The sequence below is a fragment of the Phycodurus eques genome, chromosome 13 (assembly GCF_024500275.1).
Source record: "Phycodurus eques isolate BA_2022a chromosome 13, UOR_Pequ_1.1, whole genome shotgun sequence".
In the NCBI taxonomy this organism is placed as follows: Eukaryota; Metazoa; Chordata; class Actinopteri; order Syngnathiformes; family Syngnathidae; genus Phycodurus; species Phycodurus eques.
In genome coordinates this window covers 9,004,542-9,022,838 of record NC_084537.1, presented here as the reverse complement: position 1 = coordinate 9,022,838, position 18,297 = coordinate 9,004,542, and the positions used below count along the sequence as shown (strand labels likewise).

General features: G+C 40.3%; 1 protein-coding gene across 3 annotated transcripts in view; it reads left to right on the top strand.

The window, feature by feature from the left end:
- Positions 1–687: 687 nt before the first annotated feature.
- atp1a2a (ATPase Na+/K+ transporting subunit alpha 2a) overlaps positions 688–18,297 on the top strand; it is a 71,018-nt gene continuing 53,408 nt past the window's right edge. For 2 of the 3 annotated variants that reach the window (XM_061694292.1, XM_061694291.1), the window contains exons 1-4: positions 688–763; positions 4,533–4,601; positions 7,575–7,634; positions 9,419–9,622. In XM_061694292.1, coding sequence (XP_061550276.1) covers positions 752–763; positions 4,533–4,601; positions 7,575–7,634; positions 9,419–9,622 — 345 coding nt within the window. In that variant the 5' untranslated portion in view covers positions 688–751. Of the gene's footprint in view, positions 764–4,511; positions 4,602–7,574; positions 7,635–9,418; positions 9,623–18,297 lie in introns of those variants that run through there. The other variant, XM_061694290.1, reaches the window with a different exon arrangement.

Below are 18,297 nucleotides of genomic sequence, written 5' to 3'. Positions count from 1 at the left end.
GGGCACATATAGACACGGACAACCCTTCGCACTCACGTTCACGCCGTCACTGAGTGGGAACTGAACCCACGCTGCCTGCAACAAGTCAGGTGAGTGTACCACTACTCCATCAGTGACTCTATCTAATTCAAATTCAGTAATTTGATGAGGCATCCACCTTCATTATTAAGAAGTATCGGTATCTGCGATTTACTTGGTATCGAATACCAAAGCACTTCATACACTTACTGTAATTCAGATCACACACATTTCCTAATGCATTCACAGCAATTATTCAAAATCATTGATATTGTCCACACTGGTTTTTTATCTATCTGTTGTCGGATCTACAGTATATCAGTATCACATATTACTAGTAACTACTGTAGTACAGTACTATAAAGTACTATACAGTACTACATTGTATTACAATGTTTACATTGGTGCCTGCTGCCTGTTTTCATGTGTTGACAGCTCAGTTTGATGATATGTTGTTGTGACGAGCGGGCATGTTTGTGTGTGTGTGTGTGTGTGTGTTGGGGGTCTTTTCAAGCCGGTGTAGGTAGCACCCCTCTCCCCTCCAGAGGGGAGCTGGGAATGAGTGAGCCTGATGGGTGGACTGGGTGGCAGCGTGGCTCCGGTTACCCCTGTGAGTTGGGGAAGAGGGGTGGGGGGAGAATGTGGTGTTAGGCCTTCAAAAAAGCCACACGTGGTGGGGGTGGTCTGAGTGCACGGCTTCACTTTTTAAGCCGCTGGCTCGTGGACGTCCGACATGGGCAAAGGGGTAAGTTCTTATCTTTCTTTCTTCAATGAAGTTGTTAAAATATCTGTCACATTATAGAAGTCATTTCAATAAATACAAAGTGACTTTATTAGGCAACGTAAGTCGAGTATGGGTGGCGGACTGTCAAACTGGTAACATGTGGTGAACACATTTTGCTTCAAAACATGAGTACGCATGCGCGGCTGGTGTTGTTTTGGTTTGGTTACACAGTAAGACATTTGGCTTTAACAATGTATTGCAATATTAAAAAAAACAAAAAACTATAGAAAGTACTAGACTTAATAGGGCAGTCATACTTTTCATCAAAAGCCCATAAGCATTTATACAAACATAGGCTATTAATTTTCAAGAAGACTGAATGTTCTTTCTCTACTATATATCTTCAAATCCAGCAACTGTCAAACATCCATCCATCCATTTTCTGAGCCGCTTCTCTTCACTAGGGTCGCGGGCTGCTAGAGCTATCATCGGGCAGGAGGCGGGGTACACCCTGAACTGGTTGCCAGCCAATCGCAGGGCACATAGAAACAAACAACCATTCGCACTCACAGTCATGCCTACGGGCAATTTAGGGTCTCCAATTAATGCATGTTTTTGGGATGTGGGAGGAAACCGGAGTGCCCGGAGAAAACCCACGCAAGCACGGGGAGAACATGCAAACTCCACACAGCCGGGGCCGGGATTTGAACCCCGGTCCTCAGAACTGTGAGACAGATGCTCTAACCAGTCGCCCACCGTGCCGCCAGTGTTAAATAGGACCTTGGATTTGTAATTTTTATTTTCCCAAATTTGTGTTGAAAACTGTGTTTGTTAAAGTTTCAGCGAGTTCATTTAAACCGTACTGTGATGGGTTAAAAATATTGAATGAAAAAATATTTGATTCAACAACTAAAATTTGAGGTGAGAAATACAAAAATATTTATATTTATATTTTTTATATTTTAAAATTATTGTTTTCTATTTTTGTTCCAAAAAAGTACTCAAAAGATAAAAAATACCAAATATTATACACCAAATAAAATATACAAATATTTGGGGAAAATACAACAATATTTGACATAAAAATAGTTGCACATACATAGTTGTTTCCTAAGTATTAAAAATAGAACTATGCTTTATATTAGCGTTGAAATGTTTATCACTTAAAGTTTGCATGACTTTTAAATGTATATGTTTGCGCTAACATTCTGATGTTAACATCATATTCAGTGGTCCTTCAGATTTAAATTCGCTTGTTAAAGCTGTTTGGTTGTAGTTTTATAACTGTTAAATCAGGCAAAGGTTGCAACTTTTGTTGTATTTAACAAAATGTACTCACTTTAACTTAAGGATTTTTTAAATATATATATATATATACTCTGTCATAAAATAATGGTTTCCCGTTTTGAAAATACACTTTTTTACAAATCAGTGGTGCTGCTGTGATGATTGACATGTGAGACTGTCCAGTGATTGCTCGAGCAGGGCCTGAAAATGCTGGCCAATCAGGAAATGGTCAAACTTCAACTTCAAATGGCCTTTTTCAATGATTTCCCTTGTGGAGATTCAGGGCTACTTGTCGGGAGGGAAGATAAGACTTGAATAAGCCTTTATTCGTTCTACATCTGGGAAATTCCACAAGACCAAGAGTGCTCATTTGGGAAGTATTTGGTGTAAAAAAAAAAAAAAAAGACAAAGAAATGTCTTCATGCAGCATCTCCTCTCACATTGGATGATTGCTTAACTATTATGGGCACATAACTGTAACCTAAGAAAATTACCCTAAAATGGTTGCTTCAAGCCCAAATGGCAGACTTCCTGTTCGTTTTACGACATGACTTCTTGAGACTTTTTGGTGGGTCTACCCATAACAAATATTTGAACCAAATTTCAGGTTGCTAAGTCAATTTGGCTTAAGGGGCTAAATTAAAAAAAATCCACTAATGAGACTAACTATAGTTAGATGTTTTATGATGACTCGCCAAAACTTGCTGCCCTGCAATGTCTGTCAAGCATGTGGTACCAATTTGGTTGCAATCGGACCAAATCTCGAGATGGAGCTGCCTTCGGAAGACCCATAGAAATGACCTAAAAGAAACTAAAAGGACTGCTTCAAACCAAAATCGCAGACTTCCTGTTGGTTTTATAGCATGGCTTCTTCATACGTTTTTGTGGGTCTTTCTGCGATAGGTGGCGAGGAATTCCTTTTAAAGGACCCTAAAATAGTCTTTTTGGGACAAAATAGCAGACTTCGCCTGTCTTTTCTGGCATGGGTTCTTGAGACTTTTGTGGGTCTACTCGTGATAGACATGCCTACCAAATTTCAGGTTGACAAGTGAAACTGGCTGAATAAAAAATGTTTTTTTAAAATAAATGAAAAAAAACCATTTCAATGGGGCGCTAACAAATACGAAAGCAAAATGTGTTGTTTTCCTGAAAGTAAATTAGCTGGAAAACAAAAAAGCTTACCATTGCCTGTCTTTATCTTTATTTCCGACACACTTAACATCTCAGGATGAGATGGGAAAATATCGTTCCCGGCTTGATTTTTATTTGCGTAATGACGCAATTGTGTTTTTATTCGCTGCCATCGGGCCCTATTCCATTTAGCTTTATGGCAGGAGGGTGGGGTGTGGGGGGTAATCTTGGAGAAGAATTGTTCCACCAGACGCCATTTCGGGCTCGGCGCTCCCTCTTTGCCTCCGTTTGATTACTTTTCCCTCTGTGCCCATCTTCTCCTGGCCGCTGCAGTGCACGAGCGGAGACTGACAGTGGCAGGTGATTTCTGTGTTCCTCTGGTGATGATTATTAGCATGTGTGAGGAGCTTTTTCTCTCATTCACGTGCGATGTGGGAAAGTGTAAATATTCACAAGACACTGACTAAAAAATAGCTACAGTATTAACATAAAAATAAATGGAAATCTTCTTTCTATTCGGCATTATAATGATATTCTTCTTTCAATCCAGGAAATATCATAACCTATAAATCAGAGGATTCTAAACTGGTGTGTCCGCGACCCAAATGTGGGTCACAGACACATTTTGTGTGGGACAGTTCGTAAAACATTCGATGTGAGGTAGACGCTCACCACCGAGCCGCCTGTTATAGATCAATATTATTATCTTTCATTGTACAAGGTGTCCATTCTTTTTTATAATAAAATAAATTTGCTTTAAAATGTACTGAAGGTGGACGACTGGTTAGAGCGTCTGCCTCACAGTTCTGAGGACCGGGGTTCAATCCCCGGCCCCGCCTGTGTGGAGTTTGCATGTTCTCCCCGTGCCTGCGTGGCTTTTCTGCGGGCACTCCGGTTTCCTCCCACATCCCAAAAAGATGCGTGGTAGGTTGATTGAAGACTCTAAATTGCCTGTAGGTGTGAATGTGAGTGCGTATGGTTGTTTGTTTAAATGTGCCCTGCGATTGGCTGGCAACCAGTTCAGGGTGTGCCCCGCCTCCTGCCCGATGATAGCTGGGATAGGCTCCAGCACTCCCGCGACCCTTGTGAGGAGAAGCGGCTCAGAAAATGGATGGCTGGATGGAGATACTGAAGATTATTCAATTGAATTTGATATAAAGTAGTTGACACTTACTTTGCACATGTTTATACCGCACCGTGATTAAATAAAAATCTGATAATGCTATACCAAAAATTACTAAAATATTAGACGAAAAAGGTAAACCACTCAAAAAATACTATATAATAAATAGTAACCCCACTTGTGATGATGACGATAATGATGGTGATGATGACAACGACGATAATGATGATGTCGTCTTCGTCCCTGCAGTTTGGTGCAGAGAAGAAGAGGAGGAAGAAGAATCGTGATTTAGATGAGCTGAAGAAGGAGGTGGCCTTGGTAAGCTTCGTAACGCTCATTAATAGCATAAGCATTTAGCATTTGATCCATATAAAAGGTCAAATTTAGCTATCTATAAAATTGTAGATACCATTCTCATAAATCCCCTTGTGGCTGAGCTGGTTATGTATAACATTGGAGTGGAAATTTTGTAACAATAACACTTCTAGGGGCAGGTGTGGCTCAGTTGGTAGAGTGGTTCTTCTAGTAACCCAAGGGGCGGTGGCTCGAATTCTGGGTCTGACTGTGGGCTGCAGACGTGCCCTTGGGCAAGACACTGAACCCCTGGCAGCAACTTGCATGGCGGCAGTCGCCCATTGCTGTGTGAACGTGTGAGCATCTGTAAAGCACTTTGGGCACCGTGATGGTGTAGTTAAAGTGCTATATAAGTTACCGCCTTGTGTTTTTTGCCAATGGTTTTGCTTTTGTTCTTTTCCCGTAAAATGTCCAAATGTTCCAAAACTGATACGTGTCAGGCCCTTACAAAAGTAATAGTTTGTTCGACATAAACAATGCTGTATATACAAGCCTTTTTCCACTGCACTTGGCAAGGCGTCTGAAAGTTAGTGGTGCGGTTTATGCAGATTGGAGTGCCGTGGGCATGAGGAGATCATTTAGAATGGATTCTGATTCACTAAGAGACGCACGGTAGTGCGATGAAAATTGGCCGGTAAGTACGTGTCATGAATCTGACGGTGATTTCGCTTATACGCTCAACTGTTGCGCAGAGTAAGAATATTTCTTTGCATTTATTAGTGTATGAGGCCCAATGTTTTTCCCTACTTTTCTTGAGAAAAACACACACATTATCAAAAACGAGAAGCGTTAGAGCGAACAAAACATCAGCTTTAAAAGAAAAAAAAAAGTATTTTTCTTTTTTCCTTTTTCCTAGCGAACCTGTCCGAAACATGAAGTTTCGGGTTTTAATCTGTTGACCCCTGACATCGCCGCTAATACGCGTACTAATCAGATTAGCATTTAGCATTTTGCGCTGTAGATTAGTGTTGACTCTCAGCATTCAGCCTGCTGTCAGAATGACTCCCAACGGCTTCTGGCTGCCAACCCCCCCCCCCCCCCCCCCCCCCACACACACACAGACACACACACACACGTTACAAAGACTCGTAAATACAAGCAAGTGGCCTGCCACCCGAGCAGCAGAGATCCCCCTTACTCAACTCCGTAAACCCCACCCACCAAGCGCCCTCTGGCTGGGCTGCTTTGTACTCGACGCTGAATAATTTGTGGGCCACCAGCAGCACGAGGTGACTCTCGGAGCTTCTGTCAGAAATGCCAGCGTGAAATGTGGCCTCACTTTTTCTCGGTCGGCCATCTTATGATGCGTCGCTTGTCAGGCGGACCTTTTTGGTGGCGAGGATCCTGACAAGTGTTGCGTTCGGCTTTCGTCAGCCTGTCCTTGTCATTGCTAGCTTTTGGCTGTCTGTCAACATGATTTATGGTTGGCGTGTACAGTACAGTGGACCTTTGGAACGCTTCAATACTTCTGTGACTGAATTTTTATGTAAAAAGTCAACCGCCTAATTCCTAGAATGGACAAGTGTCGTCATTTACATTCTTTGTTGTCAGTATTGAACAATCCATTTGTCGATAATTTGATCAGTAGGAATCCTGTCGATTGTGTGGAGTCGATTGTTGGTAGCATGTGTTAATATGGCTTTTACAGTACTGAAATATTTACCGTAAAAATACAGTGATGCCTTGAGATATGAGGGACCTGATTTACGGGTTTTTCCAAATACAACTCGACAACCTTTTGCTTTGAGTTGTGAGCACAAATTTGAGCCCCAAGCACTCTATGGTGGCCAGTCAACTCAACTCAGCTCACTTTTCAACAAGCAGCAGTTTGGCAGATAGTGAATAGTTCTTCAAGCTGTTTATTGCCACTCCAAGTTGGAGTTTACCGTCAAACGAAACATAAAAAAAAAGAACATTACAATTTGTGTATTGAAAACAACCACATAGCTTTGTCTTAGGAAAGTCAGCTTCATGTTAACAAGCAATGCAAAACACAAGAAAGGCTAATGAATAGCATCAGTGTTGCCATGTTATAACTCTTTAAGCAACAGATATTTGGAGACAAACTTTGGAGCAACACATGTAGACAGATTATATACAGTAACAGTAGTCACAGGCATATATCCTTTATCCTCTGTGAAGAATGACTACTGCTGAGGAGTTGTGACGTCGCCTACATTTCCGCGTATATCTGCATGTCTGTATTGTACTGCCAGTATAATCGAAATATAAAATGATATGAACATACAAAATAATAATACAGTTTAAAAAAATATATATATATCCATCTCTCTCTCTCTCTCTCTCTCTCTCTCTCTCTCTCTCTCTCTATATATATATATATATATATATATATATATATATATATTAGTAAGGACCGTTAGTCAAATTGCCATCCTGAAACTATATACCCTTCACACCATATCACTCAAATGTTAAAAAAGTAAAGGTACATTCCTCAGTGTGCACCAAAGTTAATCTTGGCAAAAGTAAATAAATGCGAAGTAGTAGTAGATAATTAAAAGTAAATTACTCACTTAAATTGTAAAATTATTGATGAAATTGACACATTAAAAATTGAATGGTAGAATAGAATTTCTATTAATGCAACCTGTTCAATAATCATGTATTTCATGACTGATTTATTTATATTCTATGACCTTCTTAATTAAGTATTAGTAAGTCATTATTAATTATTCAAAGGCATTTTTAATAATTTAAGGGAGTTTTTATTTATGAAATCTAAATTCTGATTATTTAATGGCATTTTGAATTATTTAATCACTATTTCACAGGGCTGCTGTGCCATATAAACACCACTAAAAGCGCTATGGAAAGTGTACGTGTGACACAACAGATTCATTTGCCAATCAAAAAGGCGGTAGTGGGTGGGATCAATGAACTGATTGGTCGAACTATGACCTTAATTTTTTGCAGGATGACCACAAAATCTCAGCGGATGACCTGTGCAAGCGATATGGACTGGACCTTACGAAGGTACACACACACACACACACACACACACACACGCACACGCACACACACACACCCACACACACACACAAACCCACACTTGTATGGTCCATGCTCCAGAGTGTTCCCATTCACCTTGGTTATCTTTTCTCCCTCAATCACACATACTTTATTTATTTATTTATTTAAAAAAAAAAATTTTTTTTTTTTGCGGATGAGATTGTCGTAAAAAACGTCGGGGAGCTTCCAGACAGACAATTGATGTGTTGACACACTAAAACGCAAGCCAAGCAGTCGATGAGTTCTCACGAGGATTGTCTGCAAATCAAAGTATGACACACACACACACACACACACACACATACACACACGCACACAATGTGACCGAGGCAAATCTATATTTCCCGCCTGATTTTATTAGGCGAAAAAAATCAGTACAAAATGTTCAATAAAGTTACATGTAGCAGTTTTACAGTGCGGGGGAAGTGTCGCCTGCTTAATGACACTTGGGATGTTAAACGGGCCAGGCAGGAGTACTCCACTACACAGTGGTGCAAAGAAATAAAGTACAGATACTTTGTTACTGTACTCATGTAGATTTTTCAGGTGGTATATCTCTACAGTGGTACATTGATTTACCAATGCCCCAGTACATGAGTTTGTTGAGTTACAAGCTGACACAATTTTTTTTTTGCTTTGTGTGGCAAGGCAAAATCTGAAACACAAACAAATTTAATATACATGTATGCCGGTGCTTGAGTGAAGCAAAAACAAAATGGAGCAAATAAAGGTACTGTAATGCCCTCTCATGTGGGGAAGGAGAGCCACAGTCGCCGATGTGCAAAATGAGAACACTCACAAGGGGCCACTGTCGGGTGGAACTTACATCCTAATGCTGAAATGCACTTCCTGATGTCACTCACTAGGCCACACCCCTTAAAGGAACACATCTAATACTACAGTTGAGACTCAGCTTGTCTCAATGTACAGTAATTACACTTCATAAAACTAGTTTATTTCTTTGCATTTGCTCATTTATTATGTTTTATTATGTTTTTATGCTGTTCATTGCAATTTTTCTTTATAAAAAAAAAATTAAATATTTGCAGGGACATAGTCCTGCTGCGAATTGTGAAAATCTGTATTTGACACCCCAATAAAAGGTGTGTACTAATTGCATATAGATGCCACAATATGGCAGCAAAGGACTACTTTGGTCCAAATGAAGTTCCTCAATTCACTTCAACAGTTCCTTGGCACCAAGATGCCACCAAAGTAGTACTTTTGTAGTTTTGGCCTGAGAACAAAAACAGGGAACAAGGGAGTTTTTCTAGCAAATAATGGAGGACAGATTCCAAAAAAATCATCTATGAATCGGTGAATGCGCGAATGCAGAATTGCGAATATGGGGCGGATTCACAAGTTTATTTTTTCAGTTGTTATCATAAGCTAATGCAACATTTTTTGTTACACAGTTCACAGAGTTAGCAAAACAATGAAAATGCATTAGTTTGATAGCATAAAAGTTTGGCCAACGCACTTGGTTTAAGAAAAACAACAACACGTACAACACGTTGTTCTCTTCTTTCCCATTTAGGTTAATAAAAGAGGTAAACTATTTTATGTGAGTTTTTTTCGTTGTGCCAAGTTATGAAAAAAAAAAATGTTTACTTTTGTGCTTAAGTACATTTCAGAGTCTGTACTTTTTTACTTTAAGTACAGGTGTTGGTTATGATTATTATTGCGTGTGAACACTTTTGCCACCTCTGTCACTCTGATAGTCTTCTTGTTTCTCCTCTTTCTCGCAGGGCCTCACCAATGCTAAAGCCGCTGAGGTTCTGGCCAGGGATGGGCCAAACGCCCTGACACCGCCGCCCACCACGCCCGAGTGGGTCAAGTTCTGCCGCCAGCTGTTCGGCGGCTTCTCCATCCTGCTGTGGATCGGCGCCGTTCTCTGCTTCCTGGCCTACAGCATCCAGGTGGCCTACGAGGACGAGCCGCCCAATGACAACGTGAGACCCTGTGGGCACAACACGTAAACTGCGTGCCCCTCGTTACTCCCTGATGCCATCCAATAGAAAATTATTGATGTTTGACAAAGACAAAGACCGGATATCTGACCGCATACTGTATATATCTGTTTGGGCCAGAAGAACAAATTTTATGATCACACTTGTCAGGATTGATTCAGTTAAACAAACTCTGATGCGGTTCATATGTTTCATTTCAATGTGAATGCTATCATCCGAACCCTGGTGCGCACCAACGAAACAGACAGGGGTGGTTTCGTTCCCCTTGCAAGTGAAATCTGGTGCAGTTTGGTTCAAGTGTGAACACAATTTGTCGAAAAAAAAGGGACCAGATGTCTGAACCCCCTTCTTCTCACGACATATCTCCGTCTGGACCAGAGAACCAAATTTAGTGTTCACACTTGTCAGGTTTGTTTTGATTAAAAGGAACTCTGGTGTGCTTTGTTTGGTCAAGTGTGAACACTATCCTCCAAACCCAGGTACGCACCAAACAAGCTGACTTGGGTGGTTTAGGTCCTCTAGATGATGAACTGCCCTCTCGTTGCGGCATATCGCCATCCAAATTTTGTGTTCACACTTGTCAGGCGTGGTTCGGTTAAAACTAACTAAAAAAAGGAACTGGTGCTGTTCATTTGGTCAAGAGTGAAAAAAAGCGAACACATTTGGTCTGAGTCCTCCAGCGACTGCACTTTGGTGCAGTTTGGTTCACTTCTGCTCAATTGTGAACAAGATATGGAACAAAAACATGGAGCAGACATCTGAACCACCCTCTTGTTGCAGCGTATTTTCATCTGGACCAGGTAACCGAATTCTGTGTTCACATTTGTCCGGTTTGGCTTTGCCTGCTCAAGCCTTAACTCGATATGGACCAAAGACATGGACCAGACATCTTAACCACCCTCTTGTCACGGTTTATCTCCGTCTGGACCATAGAATCAAATTCTGTGCTCACACTTGTCCGGTTTGGTTTGATTAAAAGGACCTCTGGTGTGGTGAACGCCATCATCGGAACCTTGGTATGCACCAAATAAGTGAATGTCAGATGTCAGAACTTCCACCTTGTTGTGTTGCAAATTCTACTTTTACAGGATTCAGGTGTGGTTCGGTTAAAACAAACTCTGATACAGTTCATTTGGTCAAGTTTGAACACAATTGGACTGCTGTGGTCTTGGTCCTTTAGCAAGTGAACGCTGCTGGTGCGGTTTGGTTCACTTCTGCTCAAGTCTTAACGTGATACAGACCAAAACCAGAATGGATCAGACCTCCCTGAACCTCCCTCTTGTCGACAGTCCTGTACAAAAGGAATGCATCTGAAACACAACCAGGTTAGAATAGCGTATCAGAAAACGAATAATGGATGCCTCCCCCAGGGAAAGAAGACATCCATCCCTCACTTCGCTGCGTTAGCCCGCTTAAATACTCCAGCAAAAGGAGTCGAGTGGCCATCCATAGTGCGTTTTATGGCCGCCGGTCATTACGCAACCATTATTCAGCGTTTAGCGGCATTGCATAATGGAGGGGGTTGCGAGGCGAATCGGATGCAGGCGTGCGCGGCGCCGATAACGTTAATCTCCCCCGCGATTGCCATCTCGCCATATTCGGCGGGCGACTTGTGTTCTGCCGCACGCAGCTCCATCACTTTCTGCGCATTCATAATGCACGGGTCGGCTCCTACGCCATCAGATGAACAGCCCACGCCTTATCTGAGCACGTATTAGTGCTAATAAGACGTGTGGCGTATTTACACGCAGCTGACAGATGCTTTGATAATGTTTCAACATCCCCTACAATGTTTTTACGGGTTCATTTTCCAATAAGAATGGTTAGAGTTGAGAGGAACTTGTAAGTTCTACTGGTAAGACACAGCCAGAAAGCCTTTGGGATCTGCAGGTGGCACTAATGTCTGCTGTCCTAAATACAAAAAAAAAATCCCAAAATAAACCTTGTAGACTTTTTAATTGAGTAACTTTTAATTTATGTCGGTAAGACACAAAAGACGCAGGACAAATCTGAACCTTTTGCCTTGGCAGAAGGAACATTGTTTGGAAAATCATAACAAACAAACCTGCGGTTTTTATATACAGCGGCTGAAATAGGTATTTAACACATCACCATTTTTCTCATTAAATATGTTTCCGAAGGTGCTATTAACAACCCAAGTAATCCATACGAACAAAGAAAGTAGAATAAATAAGATAAAAAATTAAGTTGTGTGTAATACTGTGAAATGACACAGGGAAAAAGTATTGAACATGCCAACTAGTATTTATTTAATAGTTTGTACAAAAGTGTTTGTTTGCAATGACAGCTTCAAGACGCCTCCTGTATGAAGAACCCAGTCGCATGTATTGCGCTGGTGTGATTTTGGCCCATTCCTCCACACAAGCAGTCTTCAAATCTTGAAGATTCCGTGGGCTTCTTTTATGGACCTTGAGTTTCAGTTCTTTCCATAGATTTTCGATTGTATTCAAGTCAGGTGATTGGCTGAGGCATTCTAGCAGCTTTATTTTTTTTTCTTTGAAACCAATTGAGAGTTTCCTTGGCAGTATGTTTTGGATCATTATCCTGCTGAAATGTCCACCTTCGTTTCATTTTCATCATCCTTGGAGATGGCAGCAGATTTTTGTCAAGAATGTCTCAGTACATTTGCCCATTCATCCTTCCTTCAATCATGTGAAGTTTACCAGTACCATTTGCTGAAAAGCATCCCCACACCATGATGTTCCCACCTCCAAACTTCACTGTTGGTATGGTGTATTTAGGGTGATGTGCAGTGCCATTTCTCCTCCAAACGTGGTGTGCATTATGGCATCCAAACAGTTAAAGTTTGCTCTCATCAGACCAGACTATATTCTCCCAGTGTTTAACTGGCTTGTCTAAATGTTCAGCAAATTTTAAAATGAGCTGTGACATGCTTTTTTTTCTTCCAGCAATGGGATCTTGCGTGGTGAGTGTGCATACAGGCCATGGCGGCGGAGTACATTACTCACTGCTTTCCTTGTGATGACAGTACCTGCTAATTCCAGGTATTTTGGAAGCTCTCCACAGGTGGTCCTTGGCTTTTGGACAACTCTTCTGATTATTCTTTGCACTCCTCTGTCAAAAATCTTCAGAGGAGCACCTGATTGAGGCAAATTCATGGTGGTATGATTGGTTTTCCACTTACGTATTATGCCCCCAACCGTGCTCACTGAAACATTCAGAAGCTTAGATATGCTCCTGTAACCAATGCCATCGTTATGTTTTCCAACAATTACGTTACGATGGTCTTGAGACAGCTCTCTGCTCTTGCCCATTTTGAGATGTGTCTTGACTCACACGTTGGCAATGAGACCTTTTTGTAGGCCATCAATTAAGACTGAACCAGCATATATTCATTTGCACTGACAAGGGCTGGATTGCTGTTTGATGATTGATTGATAGATTTTAGGTGTTGTCTTGATTTTCCGTGCCTTTTTGCACCTCCCTTTCTTCATGTGTTCAATACTTTTTCCCTGTGTAATTTCACATTTTTACACACAATTTAATTTCTGATCTTATTTGTTCTACTTCCTTTGTATGAATGGATTACTTGGGGGTTTCCCAACATCTGGTGAAATTTTCAGGTCAATAGCACTTTTGGAAGTACAAGTATATTTAGTGAGAAAAATGGTGACGTGTTAAATATTTATTTCAGCCGCTGTGTGTGTGTGTGTGTGTGTGTGTGTGTGTGTGTGTGTATATATATATATATATATATATATATTACATATACAGTGGGTACGGAAAGTATTCAGACCCCCTTAAAGTTTTCACGCTTTGTTATATTGCAGCCATTTGCTAAAATCATTGAAGTAAAAATTTTTCCTCATTAAATGTACACACAGCACCCAATATTGACAGAAAAAAACAGAATTGTTGAAATTTTTGCAGATTTATTAAAAAAAGAAAAACGGAACTATCACACAGCCATAAATATTTAGACCCTTTGCTCAGTATTTAGTAGAAGCACCCTTTTGATCTAATATAGCCATGAGTCTTTTTGGGAATGATGCAACAAGATTTTCACACCTGGATTTGAGGATCCTCTGCCATTCCTCCTTGCAGATCCTCTCCAGTTCTGTCAGGTTGGATGGTGATGCTCAATTGGGTATAAGTCAGGGCTCTGCCTGGGCCATTCAAGAACTGTCACGAAGTTGTTCTGAAGCTACTCTTTCGTTATTTTAGCTGTGTGCTTTAGGTCATTGTCTTGTTGGAAGGTGAACCTTGGGCCTAGTGTGAGGTCCTGAGCACTCCAGAGAAGGTTTTCATCCAGGATATCCCTGTACTTGGCCACATTCATCTTTCCTGCGATTGCAACCAGTCTTCCTGCAGCTGAAAAACACCCCCACAGCATGATGCTGCCAAAACAATGCTTCACTGTTGGGACTGTATTGGACAGGTGATGAGCAGTGCCTGGTTTTCTCTACACATACTGCTTAGAATTAAGGCCAAAAAGTTCTATCTTGGTCTCATCAGACCAGAGAAGCTTATTTATCACCATCTTGGAGTCCTTCAGGTGTTTTTTAGCAAACTCCATGTGGGCTTTCATGTGTCTTGCACTGAGGAGAGGCTTCCGTCGGGCCACTCTGCCATAAAGCCCCGACTGGTAGAGGGCTGCAGTGATGGTTCACTTTCTAGAACTTTCTTCTATTTCCCGAATGCACCTCTGGAGCTCAACAACAGTGATCTTTGGGTTCTTCTTTACCTCTCTCACCAAGGCTCTTCTCCCCCGATTGCTCAGTTTGGCCAGGCGGCCAGCACTAGGAAGGGTTCTGGTCGTCCCAAACGTCTTCCATTTAAGGATTATGGAGGCCACTGTGCTCTTAGGACCCTTAAGTGCAGCAGACATTTTTTTGTAACCTTGGCCAGATCTGTGCCTTGCCACAATTCTGTCTCTGAGCTCTTCAGGCAAGACCTTTGACCATGATTCTCATTTGCTCTGACATGCACTGTGAGCTGTAAGGTCTTATATAGACAGGGGTGTGGCTTTCCTAATCAAGTCCAATCTGTATAATCAAACACAGCTGGACTCCAATGAAGGCGTAGAACCATCTCAAGGATGATCAGAAGAAATGGACAGCACCCGAGCTAAATATATGAGTGTCACAGCAAAGGGTCTGAATACTTATAATTGTGTGATATTTCAGTTTTTCATTTTTAATAAATCTGCAAAAATTGCAACAATTCCGTTTTCTGTGTTTTTTAATGTCAATATGGGGTGCTGTGTGTACATTAATGAGGAAACAAAAATAAATGATTTTAGAAAATGGCTGCAATATAACAAACAGTGAACGGTTTAAGGGGGTCTGAATACTTTCTGTACCCCCTGTATGTCTATAGATTGATAGATAAATTTTCTAGCATCATAAACTTATTAAAAACTTTGAATAAGGGGTGAAATGAAAACGAGAGACAAATTAAGCAGGGAATCTTTGCAGTTAACGGTATTTAAAAATCTTAAAATCAATGAAGGCAGCACGGTGGCCAACTAGTTAGGACATCTGCATCAAAACCATGCGTAGGATGTTCATTGAATACTCTAAATTGCCCATTGGTGTGAATGCAAGTGTGAATGGTTAATTGTTTCTCTGTGCCCTGCGATTGTCTGGCGACCAGTTCAGGGTGTACCCCGCCTCTCGTCCGAAGATAGCTGGGATAGGCTCCAGTACGCCCGCGACCCTAGTGAGGTTAAGCGGTACGGGAAATGGATGGATGGATGGAAAGTTGAGTTATGCTTGTAAGACACAAACATATGCAGGTAAAATCGTAACTTACAATAACTTAACCTAAAAAGTTTATGTTCCGAAAGCTAGTAGACAATACATTTTCACAATGATCAAAATTTAAAAATGTAACATCCTATGGAAATTGATGGGCGTAGCTTTTGAGTTATGTTGGTAAGACAAACATACACAGCCAAATTTGTACTGTATAAAAACACATAACCGCATAACCTGAAAACACGGAAAATGCAAGCACAAACCATGACTGTACCTAATGTATTGTGCTTCCTTTTTCTTCTTTTATGGAATATTGCCGGTTGGCAGACCAGGTTAATGGTGCATTAGTGCCACCAACTGGTATTGTCCTTCCACTGCAAAAGAAACGCAATGGGAAACGATGGTTGACGAATATTGCTGCTACCATCTAACAGTGGTGGTCTGAAGCGCACTCATATCTCAAATTTTTGCTTGTAACTCTAGACATCAAAATCAGCCAAGCGATGGAAAAACCCATAAGTTAAGGCGCTCATATCTCAAGGCATGACTGTATTCATAATGCTAGGTTTTTGTGGACTTGAAAAATACGTTTTTTGGCACATTTTCCAAAATTCTATTAAAGATGCCCTTGGCCTTCTCAAAGGCCTGGAATAATGCTGTGTTCCATAAAACTGGGGAATTTAACATTTCCAAATTACTTATCTTATGAACAGTATTATTAGTAGTACATTAAAACAGTATTGTTATTTAATTTATAGACCCTAACATATTGCTCTCTGAGACGTTGCATTACATTGATTTACCCCCAATTGTGGCTTGTCTGACATTTCAGATTTTATCGAATGCAGCATGACAATCAATCCCCATGAGTGAGATGAAGTAAACGAGACATTCAGGGGACGCATCACCAAGAAGCTGAAGCGACAAGCCGTATTCCATGGAAACAAATGTCTTTCTCGCTCCGATGGGTTTTTACACGTCCGCTGAGTGTGTCGTCGCTGTTCAATAAACACACAAAAAATGAAAGAGGCATACTTTTCGAGAGGGATTTGATGTTCCAGGACATTGGCTTCATGAAGGCAGCAGCTGGCAGGAGTGTTGTGAAGATGTTCACCATAAATATGAGAAACACTTCATTTTGAGACACATGAAAAAGCATCTACGGGTGGCCGATGTCTCTCTTCTTTGACTCAGACTCAAGACCTTGAACGCAGCGTCCAAAACGACTGGAATAGAACATGACGACTCCATCCATCCATCCATTTTCTGAGCCGCTTCTCCTCACTAGGGTCGCGGGCATGCTGGAGCCTATCCCAGCTGTCATCAGGCAGGAGGCGGGGGACACCCTGAACTGGTTGCCAGCCAATCGCAGGGCACATAGGAACAAACAACCATTCGCACTCACATTCACACCTACGGGTAATTGCATGTTTTTTGGGTGGAAAACCGGAGTGCCCGGCGAAAACGCGCACAGGCACAGGGAGAACATGCAAACTCCACACAGACGCAGCCAGGGATTGAACCCCGCTCATCAGAACTGTGCGGCAGACGCTCTAACCAGTCATCCACCGTGCCGCACATGAGGACTCTCTTGCTTTTAAATCTTTTTTCATCAGAGATTGGATTGAACCAAGCATTCACATATCCCTGCAATCCCCAAATATATAACATACATAAATATGTGATCAGTATGATTGGACGCTTAGCAACATGTGCTTTGATTTATGGCAATGCCGTGACATCACTACGGTACAATCTACGCATGTCAGCTTTAATATTCTTTTGTGGGAAATTGTCAATGATTAGACATTATAATGAAAAAAAAGAAAGAAATTACAAAATAAAGCTATCCATCTGTTCATTTTCTGCACCGCTTATACCTACTAAATTAATTAAATACAATTTTTTAAAAACAAAAAAGGCTTATAAAATCACATTTTGAATGATCTTAAAATCTGAAAAATATTATATTAATTACATTAAAATGATCAAAAGGTGAATACATTTAATTTAATTTGAACAGCAATACAGGTTAAAACAGTCATTACATTTCTGTGTAATTTTTTCTAAACTTTTTTCTAGTTTTAATCTAATCACTTTTATTTTGTTGATTTAATTATATTTTGTTATTTTTCACTTTCCTTCTTTCTTTCTTTCTTTCTTTCTTTCTTTCTTTCTTTCTTTCTTTCTTTCTTTCGTTCTTTCTTATTTAACCTTTAAAAATGTAAAATATATATATATATATTGTAAAATATATGTTTTCATCCATCAATCCCTTTTCTTCACCACTTATCCTCACTAGGGTTGTGGGCTGCTGGCGCCTATCCCAGCTATCTTCGGTCGAGAGGCGGGGTACACCCTGAACCGGTCGTATATATTTTCGCTTTATTCTAAATTTTAAATAGTTTATTTTTATTTTGTTATGTTTCTAGTTTATATGATTAACAAGGTATAGTTTAAGCCATTTAAATAAATTATTTTATTTGTAATTATTCTTTAAATTTAATTTAAGTTATTTTTATTTCATTATTTTGTAAAAATATATATTCTTAACGTTTTTCTAATTATTATGTAATTTTGTTTTATTTTGTCATGTTTCTAGTTTTTATTAAAAATGTAATCAAATGTTTTAATTGTACTGCAATGTCATTTAAATACTTTCTTCGTAATGATTATGGTATTTTTTCCTAAAATGTAATTGAACTAATTTATTAATTTAACAGGCAATCGAGATCTAGCATTATGTGAGGCGGTATGACGGCTGGCGCACTGCACAAGACAGATCCGCCCCCTAAAACAAGCCAATACCCTCATGGCAAGAAATATGCTGTAAAAATATCTCTATAATTCTTTATCCTTGGGGTATTTTCACAAAAGATACCTGTAAACAATGTGAAAAGAAATCAAATGACGATT